This window comes from Epinephelus fuscoguttatus, linkage group LG4, assembly GCF_011397635.1.
Source record: "Epinephelus fuscoguttatus linkage group LG4, E.fuscoguttatus.final_Chr_v1".
Lineage (NCBI taxonomy): Eukaryota > Metazoa > Chordata > Actinopteri > Perciformes > Serranidae > Epinephelus > Epinephelus fuscoguttatus.
Genome location: NC_064755.1, coordinates 12567586 through 12594293, shown reverse-complemented (window position 1 = coordinate 12594293; position 26708 = coordinate 12567586). Strand labels below are relative to the sequence as shown.

The 26708-nt window shown below is 41.6% G+C and overlaps 1 protein-coding gene across 2 annotated transcripts in view; it reads left to right on the top strand.

The window, feature by feature from the left end:
- Positions 1-26708, top strand: part of necab2 (N-terminal EF-hand calcium binding protein 2) — a 178327-nt gene that overhangs the window by 65446 nt on the left and 86173 nt on the right. For both annotated transcript variants that reach the window (XM_049575053.1, XM_049575052.1), the window contains exons 6-7: positions 23025-23161; positions 23576-23700. In XM_049575053.1, coding sequence (XP_049431010.1) covers positions 23025-23161; positions 23576-23700 — 262 coding nt within the window. The remainder of the gene's footprint in view (positions 1-23024; positions 23162-23575; positions 23701-26708) is intronic.

Sequence of the window (26708 nt, the reverse complement as noted above, 5' to 3'; positions counted from 1 at the left end):
GAAAACAGCTGAGGCAGCGCATCCGATGGGTGGCGATCGTTACTTGAAAAGGGTTTCAAGACAACATCCATGTAAAAACTGGGGAAAATCACCAAACAGGCAGATGTGAGGAGGCGGAGTGGGTGGAGCTAAAAGACAGAGCGTGATATTAGCTTGAGCAGAAGGCGGTAGCCTGAGCCCTGGCCTTTTAGAGCCCAGTGAGAATTGATTAGCTCTCCATTCACTTCAATGAATATAGACACAGAGCCAAAGATTGAGTGGAATAGGAAGGCAGACTTTGTGCTCTGCTGTTACTCACAGGACTGTACAGAGGTGGAGGGGGGCTCTTCTTATAAGCACTTGGCTGGAACCCAGGGGCGGTTTGCAGCAAGAATAAAATGGGTCTCCAGATTATTCAGATGAAATGTGTACCCCAGCAGTATTGGCTATGCTGTGGTGCAAAAACCTTGCCAAATCCTCACAATGTTAGACAGGATTTGCAAATTTACAGCTTGCTCCTGGAATAAAACACATTACATTAGCCAATGCAATACCTGCATAATCTTCTAGGCCATTATTTAAGAAAATGTATGATCGGAATGTATCCCTTTAAAGGGACAGTTCACCCAAAAATCAAAAATACATATTTTTCCTCTTACCTGTAGTGCTATTGTATAAGTCTGGACTGTTTTGGTGTGAGTTGCCAAGTGTTGTAGATACCAGCTGTGGAGATGTCTGTCTTCTCTCAAATATAACGGAACTAGATGGCACTTGACTGGTAGAGCTCAAAACACCAAAAAAATACATTTGAAAAACTCAACAGTAACATCTCTTGCCAGAAATCATGACCTGGTCACTCAAGATAATCCACAATTGTGAGCAATGAGCAGGTAGTGTGCATTTACTGCTAGCTGACTTAACAGCACTGAGCTGGTTAATGTCACAGCTCAGCTGAGGAGGACGCCATTAATGTTCGTGCTGTCACTAGCACGAGCCTCCATGAGTAGATGCACACATCCTTCTGAGCGGTGATACGGTTGGCAGATGTAGTTTGAATGAAAGAAAGAAGTTCCCACATAAAACTGCTTACATCAAGGTCTGTGGATTATTTTGAGTAACTGGGTCATTTTAGAATGAAACATTGCTGTTGAGCTTTTCAAATGTATTTTTATTTGGCGCTTTGAGCACCACAAGCCGAGTGCCATCTAGTTCCGTTGTATTTGAGAGAAGGCAGACATCTCTTCGGCCGATATCTCCAACACTCAGCAACTCACACCAAAACAATGAAGACTGATAAATGGCACTACAGGTAATACACGTTTTTTTGTTTGTTTGTTTGTTTGTTTGTTTGTTTGTTTTTTGTTTTGGGGTAAACTGTCCCTTTAAGATAAAGTTTTATATCCACAGCTGTAATCTAAACTGCCTTACACCAGAGAAATACTGATCCTCTCTATCTGTGTCACCATCGCTCATCATACTTCCCTCTATGTTCCCATAGGAACAGCCAACACACTAATAATTAATGCAAATATGATATTTCCATTCACTTCATGTGTTATTCATTATTTTGACTGTCAAGGTATCAATTAGTGGAAGCAGTCGTTGCTGCCCGTCTTAAGAGGCTCATGAGATTCAGCAAATGAGCTGATCATAAAGTAATTAGTGGTGATTAATAAACTCACATCACCTCTGACCTCACATCAGATCAGCCCAGGTATTAATTGTAATTATCCTGCTAATGCAGAAAGGAAGCAGCAGAGTTATTTCAAAGACATAATTATCTTTAGATGGTGAGATTACTGCAGCAGTTTAACAGGTGAATAAACAGTATCATCTGCTTTGTGTGTGTTACCTGTGCTATTTATTGCATATTGATTTTGTTGACTTAACACTGCAAAATTGTGACAGATTTCTTTTTTGTCAGATTAGATTTAATAAACCCAAGTCTATACTGTTTACAAATAAGCAACAGCAGAGAAGCTTTCAACAACAAAACACTTTCATCATCTAGAATATTTAATGAAACGAAAAATATGAAGCACAGCCAACAAATCCAACAGTAGGGCTTCTCTACAGCAGATATTGTAACAGTTCACAGCAGGAAATGCACTGGTGTAATTAATAACATTTACGATGGATGCATGGCTTAGTGGGAGAGCTGATGGAACTGAGCCATTGTTAACATTATTGATTGCACCTGTGCTTTTCCTGCTACAGCAAGACAAAATGTCTGCTGTGAAAAAGGCCTTTTCCCTGCTTCAACTAAAGTGAGTGAGTCCTACAAACATTTAATCTTTACCTGTGATTAATGGTTAGGTCATAAACTTCTGTTACTTTGTGTTCTTTAGCTGTGGACTGCTGGAAAACCAAAACAAAGAAGAAGTTTACCTCATATTTGAAAAATCTTACAAGAATTTTCTTCTATCTCAAAAAAAAAAGAAAACTTAAATAAGCTCTTCTTTTATTTGAACTAAGTGTGATTAGATCTGTCATTTTTTTGTTTTACTCTTGAAATGCATTAAGGTAGTGTGAGCGACCAAGCTGGCAGGCATGACAAGTCACAGGAGAATTAAAAAAAAAAAAAAAATTCATTTAATGAAATATTCAATAAATACTTTATAATTTATATGTTTACAAAAAGTTTTGGGCTCATAAATGAAGTCAGTTAAACTAAACGTAACTCAGGCTGTAATAACTCAAAGGGAAATTTCAGTATTTTCCAGCCTGGATTGTATTCTCTCATGTTTTTGTGTCTAAGTAACTAATGGAAACAACAGCTTTTGAAATTGGTCCAGCACTGCAGGAGAGCGCTGCAGCTGGCAGTGGAGAAACAGGCTGCAATGTAATCTTTAAGGCGATAGCGCACCATCAATGTAGTCCATAACGTATCCTTATACAACGGTTCATAGGATATCCTACAAATTAGCACCCCACTAATAAAGTTACATTCTGACGTTATGTAATAAACGTATAGTTATGATGGTTTAGTTTAGGTAAGTAAAGTTTCTGTGGTTAGGTTTAGGAAAAATTGACGATGTACCTTAAACTTACTCAGAGTTGAAATGAATCCAAGCCCTGGTCTCCATGGGAAAGTCCTGTGTCCTGGGCTTTATGACCAATCTACCACCTCAACCTGCCTTCTTACTGGACCGCTCGGGACCGCTTCCTTGTTTACTCCCATCAGTGTATTGGTCACATGATCACAGCCTTCACGAATTACTGGCTCATCATTATGTGGGATATGTGTGAAATTGGGTGCATTACTTCTCAAAGGTTTTCGTAGGAACAGTGCATGAGAACAGTCTGGCGTCCACTGAAAGTCTCAGATTGTTATTACAACATTATGTGTTGTTTGTTATTGTAAGACCAGTGATGTGCCTGGCTGAGAGGATATTTATGAATCACAGCATCCTCCAATTTATATTCCGTTTGGGTCAGCCCGTTTGCACATTGCACTGCTGTACATACATTAACTAAAGTGACAGGAGCGCTTACTCACTTAAGTCTTCAAATTATTTATCTAAAAATATTTTTATCTTACTAGCTTATTCTTTCCTGTATGCATTGGATGTTTGTTAAAGTGAAATTTCTAAATTGAAAAAAAAAAAGCAAAATAAATAAATAAACCTACAATTTTGTTAAAGTTTGTTGCCTATATTGGCATTTTCAAAATGCCAATATAGGCAACCGAAACCAAGTGTAAACTGTTAGATTTGTACAGTAGCATACCACCTCAGCTTATCTCAGCATTGCATCATCTCAATAGTTCTTGCAGGTTACTATGGAGACAGTTGCCATGGAGGCAGGATACTAAGGGGACAGTGTCTTGGAGACAGGTTGAGTTGATGTCAGTCTACATAAAGCCAGCTTGTCAAGACATCGCTCAGCTATCTAGCAGCTGTTTGCCAGCAGATCACCCGCATGTCGTCATCCACCGTCACAGGCAGGAAAGTCTGTGGGCTTCATTTGGCATCTCTGATATCTTCCTGACAGTTTCATGCATTACTGTAGTTCCCCTGGCAACACTCATTTCCAGGAGTCCTGATTGAATGAACGAGATCAAAGATGACGGCCATTAACAATTATGAGCAGCAAAGAGAAGTTTATAGTGAGAGAACTTCAGGGAAAGAAAGGCTGACAGTTTGTTTGGCCACGATGGATTCTGAGAAAGCCCCCGTGCATGTCTGCTTCTTAACTACAGCAGCATTCTACTCCTATTCCCAGATGACATCTCTGAATGTCATGATTTAGACAGAGTAAGAAAACAAATATATAATCCACAGGGAAGGAGCAAATGTGTTGAAACGCTTCAAATCCAGTGTTGTTTCAACTAACTCTTTTTTTTCTTTTGCCAAAGCTTTTATGGCATCAGAATCAGAAATGGTTCCAGAAAACAATTTTAATTGGCTATCCAGCAGGTGGAGATAAATAACAGCCCCTCCCATGAGGAGTGTGTGTGTCAGTGTGTGTGCTGGTGTGATGGGAGCTGAAGCAGGAGACAAAAAGAGAAGAGGGAGAATTCATTAGTCTCCTGTCCTTTCTTTTCCTGTATAAACGCTATGTTTAATGAGCCACTCTCATTAGCACTTTATTTTTTCAAGCTTTCACTGCGTGAGCTGCCACACTCATTGACAATTCTGCAGGCACACACACGGAAACACACAGTTTCTCTCAGACTAAAATCTTGTTAAGCCTGTCTTTTTTTTTCAAAATCTGTTCAGGAAATTGTTTCGTGCCGGTGAGTGACCCGCCATGAGCTTTTTAGCTGCTTCACATCTGACTCCTCCCTCCCACCTCCTCTTCCTCTCGCCTCTCCTTTCTCTCATCTTCTACTCTTTCATCTCCGCTCTATTGTCTTCTCCCACCCCCAAGCCATTGCCACCTCCCCCAACTCATCCTCTTCATCCTTCTCCTTTCTTCATGAAGATTAAGGTGAAGCGGATCACAGGGCAGAGAGAGGTGATTTCGTCTGTACACAATAACGTGTTAGTGGGATGAGGAGAATAAGAGGGAAGGAAGATTGATGGAGGAGATTGGGGAGAGACGAAAGGAGAAGTAAAGATGAGAAGGGGTGAGCGAGTTAGGGCAAAGGGGGTGTGGTGAGAGGTTGGCACGGAATGATGATAGTGATGAATAAAAGGAACAGAAGTCAGTGTGTAAAACATCAGCTGGCTCAGTCAGTGGATAGGATATGATTCTTTGTGGAGCATTCATCACTTATTCATTAGGTTTTAATGGGGTTTTAGATAAAGACTTTGCAAAGGAATCAGTGTGTTGGAAATGCAGGGGTGGAGTGTTGTAATGTTAAAGCTGAGTCTCTCCTCTTGAACTTTCATCCTTGTAAGAGCTAGCTGATTTTCACACCCTTAATGTACAGAGTCTGAAAACTGGTCAAAGGCAGTAAGAGGTTATCACACAAGTTAACAAGAATAGGTCAAAACCTCTATGGCGGGATGGTTTGAAACGCTACAGAGCTTTTAATTTAAAACAGGAAGTGGCAGGTTTAACTCAGTCATGGCCTTTGCTCTGCTGTTGTGGTCAAGCCCAAAGATTTATGTAAATACATCTTAAAATGAAGAACAATACACATAGCCACACTGACACAGCAGAAGGGACCTGTTCTCTGGAGGATGAAGGATGAACGATGTTACTCATACCCATATTTGTTTGAATTTAGGTAATGATGTTGAGTGACCAAAGTTCAATGTCAAGACAACGTCTAATGCCAATGTCATGCGATATTTAGTTGTAAGGTGTTGAGAACAAAACCCAGTGTCTGCAAAATGAGATAATGTCAACATCCACACAATGTGAAATTGAGGCATTTCAAATATCATCATTACTCGCCAAATTTTATTTAAACCAAAATTTAACGTCTGTCAGATGTATGAGTCCAGCGTCTTTCTGATTTCATATTGACATCATATCTACAGTATTAAATGTGTGCAATAATCAAAAGGGAAAAAATACATTCAAAGTTTTTAAGTTCAATTAGAATAATTTGCTCCAGAATATAAGGGCACTTCATAGATTACATACAAGGCAGGTTTAATGATTACAAATTGCTGAATGTCCCAAGGTTATTTTACCGCAGTGCACAGGCAACAGTGTGTACTCCTGAGTGTGTGTGTGTTTGTGAGGCGTGTGTGTAGGTAGCCACCTGGTGCTGCGGGGTTCAGTTTGGGACATTCCTGCAATCACAGCATCCCAGAGACACTCACACATATATATTATATATACACATCACTAAGTGGTGTCAACCCTGATAGCAAGTGCATCCCTCAGCCTCAGGAACCTGGTGACCAAGCAGGGTTATCGTTTCCCTGGTAACCAAGGAGCAGGATGCTGTAGCCAGGGTGCTGGATGTTAAATAAGTAAAGTTAGACTCAGGGAATGAGGAGAGGAGGCAAGGGAGGGAGTTAATGATGAAGAGAAGACAGGGTGTGGAAAGGGCAAGTGCAGGAAGATTTGAGAGAGAAAGAACAGACTGGAAGAGAGGAAGAGGAGAGAAAAGACATTAAGTAAAGAGAGAAGGAGCAAACAAGAGGCTGCATAAAGTGTAGGAGGTATGTATATTTACATTTAATATATATACATATTTATACACATGCATATATGTATATATTTATGTATAAATATATACATATATGTATGTGTACATATATATCTATATATATATAGATATATATGTGTGTATATATATATATAGATAGATAGATAGATAGATAGATAGATAGATATAGATATAGATATGTGTGTGTGTTAATAAGTGTAGAATAATAAACCCTGCCTTTCTACCATCTTTTTGGCCTTGTCACTGTATCAAGGGAATTTCTCTGCCCCTTTAAGAGACTATTGGCTTTTTGCTCCTGGAGCTTTAGTTGCACTTACACTGAGCTAAAATGAACCAAGTGCTCATAATTTAGGTAAAAACCATAAATAAACAGTCTCATACTGATTTTGGTTGTTGTTTATGGTGTATGGTGTTTTGCTGTGGGCGGGGCTCAGTCCCTTCTCTTACACACATAGGGGGGTTAAGCTGAGTGGAGGAGATAAAGAGATTTGAGTGTTGGAGACGGCAAGCTTCACAAGTAAAAACATCTGTATGACAGCTGACACAAAACAAATGATTGAATACTCTACTGTATATAACTCGGCATACCCAATCCTGATCAGTTAAAAACACCTTGATCGGCCAGATACCAATCTTAAGATCAGAACAGGACTCCCCTAGTAGATAGTAGACATAATAGAACAAAACAAAAGTTTAAGATGAGACAGGAGGACAGATACAGTGAGAGGGAGGTCAAAAACGTAGCTCCACATCTTTCTCATGGCTGCCATCACTGTCTGGATGAGGAAGAAGCTCAGCAGCTCTGTCAGTGAAACTGATTAGTGATTACATGGTTTCATTTCATCATTCAGCTGCTGAGTATAGCCTCGCTTATCTCATTCATGTAAAACTTGTTTTGCACTTGTGCATGACTGAGCCACCACGAACACTGGCTCTGCCATTAAAAGGGATTTATAGGCTAATTGTGAGTTAAGGGCTCGCTGTGTAGCATTTGAGCCCCAGTAACATTGCAGCGAGTTGTGTAATGGTAGTTGATGATGTGGGTGTACGACTAGGTAGATGGGGGTAGATGTCTTCACGAAGTGTAAGTGGGTATCCTCTCCTATATATTCCAATATATGTATTTTTTTATTATTATATTATTATTTATTTAAACCCTGAGAAGTGAGATTCATGGAGAAATTCATAATGACTGCCATTACTTGACTAAGATGGTGGGGGTAATTGCGTCTTGCGTTTAATTGGCTGGTGGAGCTGCTTATTCCTCTTATCCTCATGTTTTCCTACATCACATTTACATGCCTCCTGCCAATTGCAACTGTTTACAAACTGCCATTTTGAAGTTCTTTTTTCTCCTAAGTATATTGAGAATAGGCCAAGTTTACTACACACTTGAGCTACCATGAGATTCTTGCTGTGTATAAATTCAAATCTCATCAATCCCTGCGTGTCTCCAGGAGCCCCCATTTCCCATTGAGCAGCGCAGATGTTCAGTTTAAGCTGTCTCTGCTCCCTGCAGATCCTCTCATGCTAGCTCAGGACATTCCTTCAACTTTCTACATCTGTTCTTATAGACTTATTTCAATAAAACTCAAGCTCATTTTACTTGCATTTCAGAAGATTAAACTCCACTACAGCTACACGCCATCATATAAGTAGGGACTGACAGGTAGCCTACTGGAAACAAATTCAGCCTAGGCCTACCTATCCTACATGTATCCTACATTAACATTGCAGATTGGAGTTTTTACAGTCAGCCCCTCTCAGAATTGGAGCAGCGGAGCAGCCAGTGTGTCGTGTGTGTGCCTTTCTGACCCTTGTTTAGGTGCATGGTGGTGTTCTGTACAGAGCAGAGGTGGACAATGTGACTGACTGACTGACTGACTGACTGACTGACTGACTGCATCCTCAGTGTCTCCCACAACTGTTAATGATGTGGACATGAATAATTTGTGTGTGAGTGTGTATGTGGCAGTGAGAGAGAAAGAGAACTGGCAGAGTGTCTGTTGTGTTGTCAGCTGGGTGTGTGTTGACTGATGAGGTTACACCCAAAGCATGAATAATGCAGGGGACCGTAGGAGTGAGAAAGAGAGAGTTGGTGTGTGTGTGTGTGTGTGTGTGTGTGTGTGTGTGTGTGTGTGAAAGAGAGAGAGAGAGGTGGATGGGTAATTGGGTGAAAGAAGACAGAGGAACTCCACTTGGGGATTTAATATAGAATTGAGGGAATGAGAAAGTAAAACACACAAAGCACCAGAGAGCTCAACACAATGTATAGTGCAGAACATTGTCCTCCTTTTCGCCTAAGCCCCTTTATTTTCTTCCTCTCTGAACTTCCAATTTTTCCTGCTTCCCGCCTCCTTCGTCTCCCGTCTTATCTCCATTTCCTCCAGCACCTTCACTCCCTCCTACTGTTTCTCCCCGCCTTCCACCTCCATCATCCTCCTTACCTCCCTCCATTCTTGCCTCCCCCCGTTCTCGTTTTTCTCTGAAGGCAGATGAAGCTGGCATGATATCTGAGGAGTCTGTATGTTTCTGATGCCTGTTAGTGGGTTCGCCTTCTGTTTAGAAACAAACTCAGGCGCTCTGCCTGCTGTTAACCACTTCCACACTTCCAACAGTCATTTCCACCAGTTAAAGCTCTCCAATAAACCAAATATTTGGTAATGAATTATCTATTTCTTTTCATAGCTGTGTTCAATCCTTGTTGGATTGTAAATTTCCCTGAATTCAAAGAACAGGACAGAGCTACTGGCGTTCCCACACTCTAGCTGTTTTTACACAGAGCCAGCGATAGTGCTGCAACAAAGACCCAACATTACAACGACTTCGCTTTTTACAGAGAATCAAATAAGTGCGGCATAGTGCTGTCCCAGTGTGTGATTTTAGATAGCATGCCGCTGTTCTGGATACAAAAGAGGCGTGATGGGCATGACACATCATTGTCAACCTTTAGTATGACAAATGACAAACATGTGCCTCGGGCAGCAATTTCTAAACAAAAACAATGACATAACACAACACTAAAGTTTATTTACTGTCCCTGGTATGTGGACACTGGAGGAAAGCCGACAGAGAGCCCTCAGCTGTGGGCACAGACCTCTAGACCTCCCTCTGGTTCTCTGGGGGAGGAGCAGAGCACACCCTGGGTCAGTGGAGCTTGCTGGAGACTGCTTAAGGGCTATTTGATATCAGACATCACCGTGCAGGGGAGGCAGTGCGGGAGAGGGAAGAGGAGACCCAGGGCCTTCAGAGCATGTTGAAGAACCAGAGGGAGAGCAGGAGGTCATCGGGGTGTCCATACGCCTCTGGGTGTGGAGCCTCCAACATGCAGGCTTTGGCTCTCCTCTCCTTTAGTATGACTGCCTCTCCAGCCCCAGTAAAGCCTCAAGATTTTTACAAACAAGACATATTTGAAGAGTTTATAAAATATGTTTTGTAATAGATTAAACTACCTGTGATGACGGCAGAAAAAGCTTTGTGGCTGTGGTGTAAACTAACGTTGCAATTCTTTGTACGAGCAAAGACACTTGGCCAGTCCTAGTGTTTGACGGCTTTGCAGGGGCGCGTCTAGCCAAGGAGAGCAATTAGATTTATAATAATGCCCTGGTGATGGGTCTCACAGCCAACACATCCTTAAAACATCATGCCCTGCCCATCCTGCTGGCACGCAGTTTTTATGCAGCCATCAATTTGCCTCTGTTACTACTGGCTGCTTGCTTAAATGCAAAAAAATCCCCTACCCCTATTCCTTGTTCTTACCAGACTATATGTAAAGATGGAAGATTCGTCATCACTTCCTCCCACTGTACAACAAATTAGCAAAAATATCTTGGATATGGCTGCGCAGTAGGAACCTCCACTTGAGTTACCCCCTACCAACATCTGCGAGCAGCGCCAATAACAGCGATATCAGTTGGCACACACAGCTGTCAACTATGAACCTCAACAGCTTGGACCAGAAAAAAAACCCAGTATAATAGTTTGCAGCATGAAATCAGTGCTTTTTGAATATCAAAAAGACTTTGTGCATTAGACCTAGATAAAATGGCTAATTAACATGCACTGTATGTAAGAAGTGAACTTCACTGACATCACCCATTGTTTTGTGGACTACCGTTTCGAGGTCTCGAGTTTAGCATTATGGCTGTCATTATCATGGTGTTTTTGGAGCCAGAAGTGACCACATCTGAACAAGAGGGTGGAGCCGTGGAGGTGAATCTGACTGAAAACCGGGGAGCAGCGCCACGTTAGCGACTTGTCAATCACAATGTAGCCACATCGTAAGGAATACCCCACTTCATCATCTATTTTACTCTAATTGGGACCATAATTTACAACATGAGCCTCATTTTGTATTGAAGAAGACTTGTAACTGACAACTAAGACCAGAAACTCATTGATTAAAATGTTTACTGAGGTAATAAATCAAGTGAGGAGTAGAGTAATTTTCTCATGAATTTGTATACAATCAGACATATTTTTGCAACCAGTGGAGTCGTCCCCCTGCAGGTTTAAGGCACCTCCACAGTGGCTTCACTTTTCAGACCCAGAGATAACTCTTCTTAGCATGAGTAATAAGAGTGACCGAAAGGAACGAAGAAAGAATAGAGGAAAAAAGCACCAATTACAGAAGCACCCTAACAACACAGGATGGACAACTTTGCACCGAAGCTGATACCAAAAACCTACATAATGCTGTACAAATACACTGAACGTTCCACATTTGACCTTTTAGGTTAAGTTTTAATTCAATGTTGCATCTTATCTGTCCCATCTGGATCACAATTACAGCGTTTATGACACCTCTTCACGACCAGTAGCTTAAACATTTTTATTTACTGGCCGTGATTAATTCACAGTTATTTCACCACCTGCTTGCATGTATAGTACAGTACTGTATTCAGATCCCGTACAGAAGATTTGTCCTGTCTGTATCTACCATCTACCCTGTTAGATTTATTTGTTATCCTCTAAGGAGCTACAACTACAAACAGTCGGCACAAAATCCAAGCAGAGAATAGATGCTGATAGTGCAGTGTGTGTGTGTGTGTCCATGCTCAGGTTAGTGTCCTGCTAATGGACTGGCAGATGTCTCCAGAGGAGAGCCAGCGTGTGGTCAGTCATACTAGACCACCATTAGTGCTTAACCCCACACACACACACACACACACACACACACACACACAGGCAATGGTATACGTGGCTTAACTCCCTATGGTCAGTGAGTGATGCAGCTGGGATGTCTTCATCACATGACGAGCTAAGATGGTAGGCTACAGTGAAAAAGGATGGGGGCAGAGGAGAATAATAACCAACAGTAACAGTCGAGTGAGTGTGTAAGATTGTGTGTGTGTGTGTGTGTGTGAGTGTATGCATGTGTGTACACGCTGACTTAACAAAGCCATAAGAGTACAAGAGGGTTTGTGGTTACTGAGGGAGACTGGGAGAATAGAGAAGAGACATTTAAAAGGAATATCTTTCGCAGCGTGAGAGGTCTGCTGCTCAGATATCATTTCCTGCATACTGCTAAAACGGTGTTGCTTAGAGACATATTGACTGGGGTTGCTAGGATACCATTTTAATTGGTTGATGTGTGAAGCTGAGGCAGGGTTGTGGGGGTTTTCGGAGGTAGCGGGCCAGCCAGGGAGCTGCGCTTGTGCTTCCCAACACATCAAACCTCTGTTATCCTCGCAGATAGAGACCAACTGTAGTGAGACATTGCTGGTTCTGCAGAGACTAAAAGAGAATAAAAGTTGATACCTCCTGAGCTGTGAAATAAAAGAAACACCACCACTGACAACCAACACAACTTCTCACAGCAGACAATTGCTGCAGTATAAACAACTGTTATTGGCTGCCATGGCAAAAATAAGATCAAACCAATAGAAAGTAATAAAAAATCTAAAAATAGGCAGCTCAGGAAACCTCCAGAGAGCACACCTTGGTAGACTGAAATGTGGGCGTTGTACTGCCTGAAGCTGTTTGAAGACCAGGAAGAAACTACAAGCTGTGCAGTCTTTTCTCTTCTCTCTTCTGCAAGTGAGTATGATCTTCTCTCTCTCGTCTGTCCTTTGCAACTCCTAAGCTGGAGGAACTTGACATGATTGGGAAGAAAGCTCACTATTGCAGCTGTGTCTGTTGTGAGCTCTACAGTTTCTTTCTCACTTGTAGTGGGGTTCCTCTGGTCTGCACCAAGATAACATGATACATTGCTGCCTTTTAGTTCTGGTCTGGTTTGTGCTCACTCTGACTTTTCAAATGAGCCACAAGCTGTAAGGTTTAAGTCATATGGGCTGACAGGTAACTCATTCATTGGGGAATTTTTCATAAGTGCTATGTGGACCCATGTAGGGAAATCAAATTCCAATGACTGATAGCAGGACATGCTACATTTTGTCTTAAAATGCACTCAGACCAACCGTAGCTGTGCATGAAAAAATACAGCTCCCTGACGGCACCAAGCCGACTGTAGGTCATTGGTCAATGGCAAGTCATCGGTAAGTATCTATTGCCCTAGATTTTGTAGTGTATTCCACACCGTTAGCACTGGACAGCCCTTTCCAGCAGCTTTTTGGCCGATTGAGCATGTTGCACTGGTGATGGAGTTCGTCTGTGAGTGAAATCCCTGATTGGCATCTCAGTGCACAAGCAGAAGTGAGGAAAGCAAACAAATGAGGGCATGAGATCTAAACCAACTTGTTATATTAGGGGAGGTTTTTTATTTCTGTAGCTATTGATCTTTTCAGCAGAAACTGTTTGTAACCATGTTATTATTCAACGGCACACTGTAAATACCAGTTGTTCTTTCAATATCAGGTTGTGTTGTTAATGTGCTAACTGAGAAACTTGCGTCTTGAATCTGTCCTGTTGGTCTTCGATTTCCCTTTTTGATTGAGGATTACAGACGCCACCTGAAAGCTACCTCCTCTCATGCAGGCACAGAACATTGCTAGTTGTCCACTGACTGTCTTGGCGATGTGTTCAAGTGCAGCTTTTTGGCTGAGACAAAAGCAATTTGAGGTGAAACAACAGTCTACCGTCATTGAGGTAGCACTGTCTAGCAAAACAGGAAAAAAAGTCTCAACATTTTCTAATTTCTAGTTAGATGTGGATGTCAGGATCTTGATTTTTGGTCATTTGGAGTTTTGTTTGATTTTAAATGAAGTCTCTGGTTTCAGAATATGAAACTCTTGTCAGCAAATCCCAACAGTAAATACATCTTTGAAGCTTGTAAGGGCATGATGACAGGCTGTTAACACTTGCCAGCTCCACTCTGGTCCCACTGAGCACCACTCTCCCTCCCTCCCTGAAATTATAAATGACAGGCTTATACTAACAAGGCAGGGTTCTGGACAGTGTATTTTCCTCTGATTTCATACCTTTGAAGCCATAAGACAGTCCGAACATGTATCCATTCCTTCAGTAATGGCATTCCTTTTGTCTGTTAGTGTTCACAGATCAAAGAATCAAAACAGCTTTTAACCCAAGTTATAAATATTGTTGTGTGAGGACCATTCCTTTGTAACTGTTTACTAACCTTTGTTCAAACCGTGCAACATAAAAAGTAGTTTCTTATCTTCTTTCCTGTCGGTGAGTATGCTTGTCACTTTGCTGGCTATAAAATAAAGGGTTATCAAGCTTTTCTGTGTATTTCTCACCCAGGACAGCCCCTGGAGTACAGCATGCACTCCCAGTTTGGAAGGCCAGTGGGCTCTGTCATGTACTGTAACATCTTTGCAGCCACAGATGAAGATTTACAACACTACCGTCTTCTTTAGTTAGAATTAACCAGAGCTAAAGTAAAAACCTTTGAGGCTAAAGCCCAGAATACCCAGGCCAAGAGATACCCATGTAAAAACCCCTTCTGTGCGTTGTTGGCCTACATAGCTACACCTCTGAGTAACAGCACCTTCGCACTACATTACCCACCTATCCAGAGATGTCACAGCCAACTCTCCCTGACCTGAAAACAGGAGAGGGAGAGTTGGCTGAGAGGTGGATGGGTGCCAAATGTGACATCTGTAGCCCACGATCTTACCTTTTCAACCATTCACAAGGGACACTGAGGAGAAACCGTCGCCATCTAGCATCTTTGCTTGAACCAGAGCCTCAGGTTGAAAATCAACATGAGTACCTACCTGACACTTCTGTACCAGCTAGTTCAGGAACAGTGAAGTCTGCTGTAAAGTCTCAGAGTACACCTGGCAACACTGGAACAAGGTCAGGGAGAAAAATGATAGAACCACAGAGACCAAATGAGAGAAGTAAATATAGTTTACTGAGAGAAGAAAACACAGTGAAAGGTTTTATGTCATATAAGAAACTATGAAGTGAGGGTCGGGGTAGAGGTGGTATGTGGGTAGATTTTTCAATGGAATGGTTTATTTTCTGATCTAAATATGGTGCAAGAAAAACTGCCCTCCTCCTCTCCTCTCCTCTCCTCTCCTCTCCTCTCCTCTCCTCTCAGAACTGTGTGAGGTGACTTGATTTCCCTCCAGTGAGACTGATCAAGCTCCTTCAGGCTAAGCTGAGGGATATAGGGAATTATCAGTGGATCAATACTAACACTTACATCTCCTCTCCCACCCGTCAGCAAGGGTCAGCTTGCAGCGCCTTTAGAATGCCTCCCGCTTGACACACCAGTACTTGTCCTTGCACAATGGGAATGCTATTGTGACATTTTTAGTCTGAACAGCACTACGATCACAATTATATGACCTCAATCAGTATTCTTGATTTGCGGACCATGCAAGAAAGAGAGATTTGAAACATATTTAAGGAATATATCTCATAAAATACTTTACATTCAGCCGTTGAAGCTTGAATTACATAGTGCACTATGCATTTTCTGTTGCTGTGTATTTTTGATTGATTTGTTTGGGAATGTCATCAGGCAAATTTGAGAACAGTCCCTGGAAGATTTCTTAACTCCATCTGTGTGACATTATCAGCCTACATATCAGTCACATCCACCCATCCACTAAGCCTCTGTAGCTTCATCTGTGAGGCTGAAGATGGAATAATTTCCCCTAACTAGACCAACCTCTATAATCACTGATTACCACCTACAACTCCCTGTAATCAGCCACCGCCATCTTATCAGAAAACTGTGTGTGTGTGTATGTGTGTGTGCCCTTCAGGGGAATGCAATGCTATACATGTGCTGATGCGTAGGTGGATGATAATGAGGAGATTTGTTGTTAACCTTAAGAATAAAGGAAGAAAATACATGTAATCTCAAAGAAACACACTCACAGGCACTCAACACACCCTCACAGACTTAGTGACCTTGCTGGCTCGGTCAGTTACTTCTACCAGATTGAATTTTTCAGATCTCATAAACACTACGTCACCGCCTTTTTCCTACACTTTCTGCGGGGCATATTGCAGCTCCGTATGTGCTGCCTGTGTGTGCTACTTCCAGTGATGCCTTTGGTGTGAAAATATGTACAGTAACAACAGTGTTGTTTCCTGTACGTGTGATAAAGTCTGGTGAGCTCTGTCATCGATCTTCACAGAAAGCAATATAGCCTATGTGTGCATCTAGCATCACTACATACATGCAGTCTTACCAGTGTCCACCCACACACTACTCTCAGCCATCACTGGTAAATATCTTTAAGGTACATCCTGGGAGAATAATTCTGTAGGACGTGTATCGTTTGCTTTTTCCCTTTTCTTCTTTTTTTTGTGTTTTCTTTGTTGTTTTTTGTGTTGTCTGCTTTTTGAATATACCCTGATTTTGCACTATAACACTTAAATTAACAAGCACACACACTCATTTCTCCTGCCTTGAACTCACATCCACAAACACATACAAATCTGATCAGATAGATGAACAGACACACAAACACACTTGCAGGTACTAACAATAAAACACACTGCAGCTAATCACCGGGCTGCGTTCTGGGAGCCAGCGGAGAGAGACAGTGTATCTCCTCCCGGGTCAGTGATCTGTGTGAATTATAGATCACAGCTTTTCTATCCCAGGTTTTGTAGCGGTGCCCATGGGACACGTTCGGCAGAGGGAGAGAGGGTGTGATGATAGACACATACAGGAAGGACAGAGGGGAAGAAAATGAGGGGAGAGGAAGACAGGTTGAACTGTGGTGCAATTTTATTAATTAGATATACAATTTCACACCACACAGCTTTTCTTCTTCTTCTTTTTTTTTTATAAGGCACACTGCATTTTTGAATCAGTCCACTGCAGTTTGAATGTTCTGCTGATGCTGGATTCCTTACTTCTCAGAAGCAAAGTTTGATCTAAAACTGGACAAAGTGGGCAACTGCCCTGGGTCCTTAAACCACTCAAGTGCAGGCAAGGCCTTAGGTCCTACTTTATTGCCTGATCTTGAGGCCCTGTCTTGTGGAGGATCTATGTGTATACCACTGGTGTAAAAAAAAAAAAAAAAAAAAAAAGTGGATACAGCTTTGGAGGTGGGGCTGCATTCATTCTTATGAAAGTTGCTCAGTGGTGCCTGAAGCACACAAAGTTGAACTGCTTCATATAAAATTACCCTGATGATTGGCACTGCTTCTGCACTGTGTGGCCCATAGAGCAGGTGCTATAGTGACTTCCACCTGCTACTTGAATGGGGATAAATTTATTTAAGCGTGCCGCTCTTTTAGACTTTCCAAATATTAATCAGCCTGAATGGATCAAATTCTCATATTGAAATTATTAAAATGTATTTACTGATTTACAGACATCTCTTTCACAATGAAAGTCAATGGGAAAGTCTTCAAGGGCCACATGGCATCACGTGACAGTGTAATTACAGTTTGGCCACTGTGGAAATTGGCTTCAAGGCCCGATGCACCTCCTAGGGGCCTGGTGTAGACCTATCATTTCAGTGTTATGGTTATATGTTTCCTATTCCTCAAGGTCTTTCATTGAACTATGACACAGGAAAACTGGGGCCCAGTGGTATTCCAGCATAGAAAAATGGCATAATTGGGACAGAGAGTGTTAGACCAGATGGTAAAGAGGGGGTCTGTTTAGCAATTTCTCCTTTGGGAATTTCTGGCAGGTTGACGACAAAGGCTCAGAATGCTTTGTCCACCATTGTTCAGTTATGATCTTACCCCTCAATTTCAGAAGAGGAAACGTTAGGGCTTTCCTGCAGAGGCATGCAACAGCAAGGCAGTAGTTTTAGTTATTCATGGATTTAAAGCCAGTATATGTAGAATTATCAGGCTGCTCTCATGCACCGTTCTCATATTTTCCTTCAAAAAGTAATGCACTATAATACAGTAATAATATAACTCACCCATGTGACCAACATGCTGATGTGAGTAAAGACAGAATTATTCCATGTGAGAAGGCAGGTTGGGATGGATCACAAAACACCAGACTTTCCAGGAAACCGGCGTTCGGAACCAAGTGAACTTTAGCCCTGTTTCCACCGAGCAGTACGGTACAGTTCAGCTCAGTTCGGTACGCATTTTTTTCTGTTTCCACTAGGAAGAGTTGTGGATGGTACCAATGAAACTGTCACCGCTCTGTTGGAGTACCTAGCACATAGATCTGGTACTAAAAAGTGGAGCTGTGAAAACTTAAGTCTGTTGATTGGTCAATATCGGACGGTCACTCTTGCTCAGGGCTGAGTTGTGGCTGGTTTTGAGGGTTATATAACCACTGTTCATACAGTAAACTGTAGCTATAAAATGAAAGGATGTTTTGATGCCTCTTGCAGCAGCTGGAGTCGGAGAAAAAATGTATTTAATTCACCGGGCCTACTGCCGGCAAATTTTAAGGTGGAACAATTACTTGTTAAGTTACTCAATGTATGAGTTGACGACGTGAATCTATCAGCACACATTAGTTTCAGTGTGTCAGCTTTGGCAATTCTGTTTGTTTTTATGACAGACACTTTAAGTCATGAGTGGATTTCAAGTGTTTATAATTATATGTATTAATTTCGACCAGGAAGGCATGATCCCAGTCCTCACTCGGAGGAAAAAAAAGTGTTGCGGAGTGTTGGCTCAGGCAACACTAAACCCCTGAGCTTGCCTCAGAAGGACTAAATATACAAACCTGCTATTTTTATATATCTGACGATAAACAAGGTGCAGACTTCCATCTGTGTCACCGGTAATGAGGAAATACAGTGAGTGCTGGACGGAACAGTAAGCGACAACAACCCAGTACTGTTTGCGGTGGAAACACTAGGGTCTTGGTACCCTGTCTGAAGGGTTACTTATGGTTGCAAAGGTACCATACCGAAAGTGTTTGGTGGAAACGAGGCTTTTGAATCACTCTAAGATACATCATCACTATTTTTCTTTTCATAAACCTACCTACATAACACACAATAAGTATGTTACGTCATTTTTAGGCGCTACTCATTAAATAACATACTACATGTTGTATGAGGATAGGTAGCCTGAGTGGGCGGAAGTTCGCTGCATAGATCAGCCTCTCATTGGGCGGAACAAGCCACCCGCCGAGGTCCTGCCCTTCCACCTCCGGTTGTGTAGCAGTTTTCAACCATTTTCAACACGTCCTTTACTAACTTTGGCGGTGTTTGGTCTTGCAGGGATGTAGCCATTTTTCTGCCATGGTTCGCGTCCTGTAGGTGATATTTTTGTGGGCGTGTTAATATCTCTGGTTACACCAAAACCTGTTTCCCCCGGCAATATTTTTGCAAGCGCACCGTTGCTGGGCCGCTGCGGCAACAGCCTTGTAGGGGCACCTGCTCTACCACTAAGCCACCAACGTCCCCCGGTAGTGGCTTTTATATATATATGTTGACTCCAGGTGCATAATTGGTCAAACAAACAGTTATAGTCAGCAATCGTGCACACACGCAAATACACGCACTGTATAGTACATATACAGTGTAAGAGTCTACACATCCTTTCACTTTTCTTTAAACAGGTGAGATTAACATCTAAATCAGTGCAGAAGACAATTAGGGATGGTAGTGTTTATCCAGCCCGCTAAAGATGTGATGCAGTCTGCTTCTACACCTCCATATTAAATATATCACTACTGAAAGGTCACAACACGCTCACACACGCCTACACATAGGGTGACACATATGGAGTGGCACATTAAGGTGACCACAGCATCAATATACACAAGGGAAATATAGTGCAATGTCTGGTAGTTACTGTCTCTTTGTTTCATTGTATTTTTTCAAATACATGTTGGTGTGTATGCTGCATAACACTGTAGTAAAAAATATCAGCATGCTCAATAAATTGCATCCTGTATCAAGAATCTATCAGCATTTTCTTATTTAATGACTTAGTGCCCGTAATGAACTTATAATGCATTCATAATTTCCTCAAGAAGACTGCCAAAATTCCTATTTATCATTTCTGTGTATTCAGATATGCATCCCACTTTGGTAACTGAATCTCAGCTTGAAGTTTCATTGAGTGAATCTGAGTCATTAGTGTGTCAACAGTGCCTCTTGGGTAAAATGGCAAATAAAAATGGCACTAGCCTAAATTTTATAATTATAGTGATTGGTTGTATTACAGATTGGTGTGTGTGTTTTGCTCTCTGAGTGGAGCCAGAACAAGCTGCTTTGACAATTCCACACATGAGCCGATGAGAATGTGTGTTTGCATGTTTGAGTGCATGCTTGTTTTTTTGTGCGGACATGTGTGTATGTGTGTGAAAACCATTGACTGTGATAATGGAAGTCAATACAGCCTGTGTGATTCGGCGTCCTGTGGGAGTGTTTGTCTTTGATTAGAGCCCGGCAGATAATGGCTGAGTGCACAGGAACCTTAATTGTCTCCCTGAATCACTGCACCGTGACTCTGACAGTAAAGCTGACATGACCGACTGACTCTTCTCTCTTGAGTACATACAGTAGTCAATTATGGCCTGGCGTTTCATAGTGAGGTTTTCATGTGTTATTCTAAAACATCTTTGGCCATAGAGGGATACTTTGTCAATTTTCAACCAGCTTTGTATCATAACAGTGTGGCTAGTATGTGTAAATGAACTGTGGTAAACTTCTCACCAGCGCTCAGATCTCCCTGAACTCTCAGCTCAGCTTTTTGCTGGCTCCGGGGATGTTGTCTACAGATTGTACTTCTGCTTTTTTATATGCCCACCACCACAAATACAAAGACTATACAAGTGAATAGAGAGGCCCACCACTCTATTTCTGTCTCTCAAACTCAGACCAAACTCCATTCAAACTGTAACAACTAAGTGCTGATCAAATACAAACCAAGATTATGTTAGAGTATTGCCTGTTTCTCAACCTAAATGTCTTCAGAAACATATTTTAATGTACTGTTTGGCTGTGATATGAGAATTTGTGAACAGAAAGTAGGCAACACACTGTTTCCTGTAGGGTTGGGTCGGTTCTCGGTAATACCAATTAGGTTCGGTACTCCTAACCCTAGTTTCCTGTATTGAAAAAATGGAGTAGGAAAAAAATGAGATCAAAAGGTAAAACTGAGCAGCTCTGACCAAATATGAACCAAGATTCTGTTACTGTGTTGGCTATTTTTTGCCTTAAATGTTTTAAGACACATGTTAAAGCCTCTCAGCCTCCTGGCACTATACTACAGGCCCTACGCAGCCTCCAGCAAGCGCCACTGACCCAGGCTGCGCTCTGCTCCTCCGCGAGTGAACCAGAGGGAAGGTGGGAGGTCAACAGGGCCCATGTCCACAGCCAAGGGCCCTGTTGGCTTTCCTCCAGTGTCTACATACCTCTGGATGTGGAGCTGTGGATTTTACCTTCTTTATTTTTTGCAGGGAATCTATCCCCCTGCTCACGAAACATTTCCTCACTATGACTGGATGAACATTTTGTGCTCTTCCAGGCACAGCACACATCCCATTATCAAATGTTTGAAAGGGCAACTTTTTATGGTTATATTAAAGCTATTGTGTTGTACACCGCTAGGGGCGTAATTTAGGAAATGCTCCTCAGAGGGTAGAAACACACTACCTATGTCGTCAAATAGGTTGGAGGACTTTTTGTGTAGTTTACATTGATAACGATGGCAGATGAACCACTCACTATTTATTTTAAACATATTTCAAACAGAGGCAGAGGAAATGAGCATGCTCGTTTCTAGCCAGTGACTGTCAACTTTTCGGCTGAAATACCAACTGTCGTAGCAGATTTTATCACCTGCAGCTAGCGAAATAAGCTAATGCATCGTGACTAGGCCAAAATGTATATGCTGTGTTTTTAATCCACTCTTTATAATTTTGCTATTGTATCTGTGATTTTGGAAAGACTGAAAAAAGGAACAGCTATCCAAACTCTACAGCCTTGTGCACACTGTTTTAACATGAGGAGAAACCCAAAGCTTGACAGGCCTTCTGTGCCCGTAGATACGGTTGCTAGGCTATGATTGGATGGTCACTGCTCGGGGGAGGTGTTTTTTAAGCGAACAGTCAAATCCCTGAATAATTAAAAGGTGGCAGTGATAAGGTCATTAGAGTTTAAGCAGGCACTCTGGTCTTATCTGAAACAGCCAACTCCTCTGACAGTTCACCATGTACACACTGTCAGCAGTGCAGCTAAGAGACTCTTTGATGCTGTCACCAGCACGTCATTTCTTTTTCATTCCCTCTCTTCGATTAAGTCTTGCTCAGGTGAACAAACTTCAAACTTTACACACTTAGAGGTCTCGAATTGATTTCCCCGCAAGGTCTCATTGTGGAAGTTATGACAATTTAAAACAGGTCTATGAAAATGATAGATTACCTATGGATCAATACACTGAGAGCTGAATGTTGTATGAGCTACAATGCTCCGTCTGACTTTGGGAGTCAGTATGGTTTGGAGTAGTGATTGAGGCTGACAACTGAAGACTGGATCAATTTCTGGGCTTTTTTTCTTTCTTTCTTTCTTTCTTTCTTTCTTTCTTTTGTCATAATGCTGTTGTGTTTAATAAGAGAAGGTGGATAACATTTCAGTCTGGCCTTGTGTTGTTCCTGCTGAATCTGAAACAATATACAGTAAAACCACAATACAGCACTTTTGATTCCCCTCGGGCCAGGCTTTAAGCTCAAACTAAAAGGTTTTTAAGGTTTGAAACAAACTTTCAGGCTAGAGTCCTAACAGTGTATCTGGGGGAGACTTGGAGGGAACAGAGGTAGAAATTGAGGAGAGTGAGGGAAAGGAGAGGGAGAAGAGTTAAAGATACTAGTCTATTTTTACTTGTTATTTTTGCCTCCCCGAACGCTCCCTGTCCAATAAACCCTTCGACCGTCAAATGGATGCAAGGAAGGAACTCAGAGAGATTTGTGCTGGAAAATCTTTTCAGAGGAGTGAAAGGAACAGAGCAACAAGAGAGGCTGTGCAGTGATATGTGAAAGACAAAGGATAAAGGAAAAGACAGTACTTTTTTTTTCAAAATAAAGTCTTTTTACGGACATCTTGGTATTAAAACCTTTGACAGAAAGTTTCGCTTTTAGTTTCAAATGAGCTTTATAAGTGACATACTTGATCAGCCTTTTTATCCCCTTCTGTTTCCCCAGGTTTATGAGAGAGGAACCAACGTGGAGCAGTTTGTGACCCGTTTCCTGCTGAAGGAATCAGCCAATCAGATCCAGTCTCTCCTGAGCTCTGTTGAGAGTGCTGTGGACGCTATTGATGAGCAGCACAGCCAATCAGGGTGAGCCAGGCTGTTATGTGTGAAATTGGGAATGCATGTGTGTGTGTGTGTGTGTGTGTGTGTGTGTGTGTGTGTGGTCATAATGGAAACCAGGCAGTGTTTCAAGCACAAATCATTTCTAGTTAAAACATCTGTCACTCACACACCCACACATGCACACACACACACACACACACACACACACACAGAAACAGGTTTTCATCTTGTTTATCCAGTTTTCATCACCCCCTATCTTTCCCGTATTCTTCTTCCTTATTCCCTGTGGATCCTTCTGTCAACCATCCTAATTCCGTTATTATTCTTCCCCTGCTCTCTCTTTCTCCTTCCTTCGCCCATCCACAATCCCACACTATTTTTCTTATCATCTAATTCTCTTTTATACCCTTCTCTTTCCTCCCTCTCACTGCTCTCCAGTCACCTACCTGCCAAGGTGAGTCCTCGGATGTCAGAGAGGCGCAACGAAAACACCATCCCTGACTATCCCCCCAACAACAGAGTCAGTGCCAGGGAGGCTGTCAGGACCATCAACACTGCTTCAGGTGACAAATAACACACACACACACACACACACGCACCCTGCAGCACCCCCTCCGTATTCATGGTTGGGGGCCATCCGTCATGCGCTTGTACTGTATGATTAGCCTCATATCCCAACCTTTAGTGACGGGGACAACACTCTGGGTGAGCAGAAATCAAACTCTGGCTGCCACTCAGCAGTTTTTCATCCTCTCTCTCACACATACACACATACACACACACACACACACACACTCTCTCATCCCTTCGAGATTTATTCTCCATTGTAAAAGACCTCAATCAGTCACCTGCACAGGTTTGATGCAGCGTTCCTGCAGCAGTCAGGGCAGCACAGATTAAGTGGTGGAGAAAGAGGGAGCAGGGTTTGCAGAAGGGAGAGGTGAAGAAAGAGAGAAGAAGTCGAGGATGAGGGGACAAAAAATGGAAAGAGGGCTGAGGAAGCAAAGGTACGACGGAGTATTAGGGCCACATTGAAGAAAAAAAAAATCGGAGATTTCGAGAATTAAGTTGAAATATTACGAGTTTTTTCTTGTAATATTTCAACTTAATTCTCGAAATCTCCGATAAAGTCATAACTGAGAAAAAGTCATAATATTACGAGAATAAAGTCGTAATTTAACAAGATTAAAGTCGTAATATTTCGAGAATAAAGTCATAATATTATGAGAATAAAGTCGTAATTTAACGAGATTAAAGTTGTAATATTTCGAGAATAAAATCATAATATTCCAAGAATAAAGTCATAATATTATGAGATTAAAGTCGTAATTTAACGAGATTAAAGTCATAATATTACGAGAATAAAGTTGTAGTTTTTAAGGAAATAACCAACAACAAACAGAATATCAGATTGTCTTTCATGCCGTTGTAAGTAGCCTACTTAATTAGGTTTGGGAACTGGCACTGTGCTGGTTCTGTGTCAGTCGAAACTCTGGGCCCAACTCTGCCACTGATTGGCCAGTCTGACATTCTTCATAATACATAAAGAACGTTAGTGAAACACATAGGCCTCACAGAAACATGCGTTGGTTTGGGGACAGAGACAAGAGTTAGGGGTTGGGGGTCGAGTCAAGAGTCACAAAGACTCACGTATGTTAAAAGTTACTTAGGCTACAACTGGTGTATTTACTGTAGGCTATGTGTCCGGGGTCCTTCACCTGTGGAACGAGTAACATGACCACTAACTTGTCCCCAAACCAGCGTATGTTTCTGTGAGGCCTATGTGTTTCACTAACGTTCTATGTGTATTATGAAGGATGTCAGACTGGCCAATCAGTGGCAGAGTTGGGCCCGGAGTTTTGACTGACACAGAACTGGCACAGTGCCGGTTCCCGAACCTAATTAAGTAGGCTATTTACAACGGCATGAAAGACAATCTGATATTCTGTTTGTTGTTGGTTATTTCCTCAAAAACTACGACTTTATTCTCGTAATATTATGACTTTAATCTTGTTAAATTACAACTTTAATTTCATAATATTTTGACTTTATTCTCATAATATTATGACTTTTTCTCAGTTATGACTTTATTCTCGAAATATTACGAGTTTTTTTTTCTTCAATGTGGCCCTAATACTCCAAGGTACCAAAGGTAGAAGGTAAAGAGTTGGTTTAATAATATAACCTCTGAAAGTGTTAAAGTCAAACCTGTAAGTGTGTATATGAGTCCAGTCAGCACATAACACTAAAATTCTGCTCTGTAGTGCTGTTTTTTATGAAGTGTGCGTTGTGTGTGTGTGTGTGTGTGTGTGTGTGTGTGTGTGTGTGTGTGTGTGTGTGTGTGTTACAGCAGCTAAAACAGACACAAATTGATTGAGGCAGGTGATTCTCTTTGAGGATGTGCAAGACCCTCATTATTCTGTCTCATTCTCATTGTGTACACCCCCACCCCCAGGGTGTCATTGATCCATACATGCTCATGAGGGCAGGTCATTTACAGTACAATATCACAAACAATGTTTTTGCATGTTCTAGTTCTCTAACATTGAACTATTTCTTTAGAAAATACAAAATAATCCTGGGAAGAAAAATACATCAAAAATATCTAATGTAATGAATCTATCAAGTAATCATTCAAGCCATCAATCAAATAAAAAAAATATAAAGGATAATTTCCTAAATCTACTTACAACAAACCTAAATGGAACATAAATAAACCTAAAAATGTAGAAACACACAACAGTCAACATAGAAAGGTGTCTGTTACAGTCATCGTCACTCTCTTCCTCCACCAGTTGGTAGTTAACACTGCAGCGCACGCTCGCCTCGACACTTTGCACCCACTTGAACAAATTGCTTGCTGAAGAAATGACACTTCAGAAGTTGTTGAGATGCGACATCTCTTAATCACAACACAAACTTCACAGAGGGATCAAACAAAAAAATTACAGTTGGGTCGATGCGTAGGGAGAGGAAAGCCTCGAAGGGCAAATATAATCAGTCACGCCTCAGATGCTCTTATTGACAAGTGTCAGTCAAAGGTGTTCAGTGTTGTCGCTTCAGGGGCAGTGTGTCATTTATCCAGGGACAGCAGGGTTTGAAAAGCAGGACAACTTAAAGTAAGCCGTAGTACTGAAACCCTGTGGTAAACATTATAAATGTCATTGATATAAAGAGTACATCGCAGACACCAGCAGGTATACTGTAGAATGTATACAGTATACGCCATGCGTCCCAAATAAGATAATTAGACAGCGGCACTGCTTCACTGTTGCATGTGTTGTTATTGACACCCCATTAAAATTGAAGGTGCCCTGTGGAGTTTTCTTATAAACAAAGTTGTGTTCATCACCAAAAGGCATTGTGTGTATACTTGAGGTCTAACCAGCATGTTGAATGAATTTCCTTCATCATAAAACATTTGTAAGATGGCACGGTGATGCCGCCCTACAAACGTTAGAGTTTATATGTTCCTACCATGTCAACATGGGTTTTCTGCAGGTTCTCCAGCTTCCTCCCACAGTCCAAAGACATGCAGGTTAGGTTAATTAGTGATTCCAAATTGTGTCTA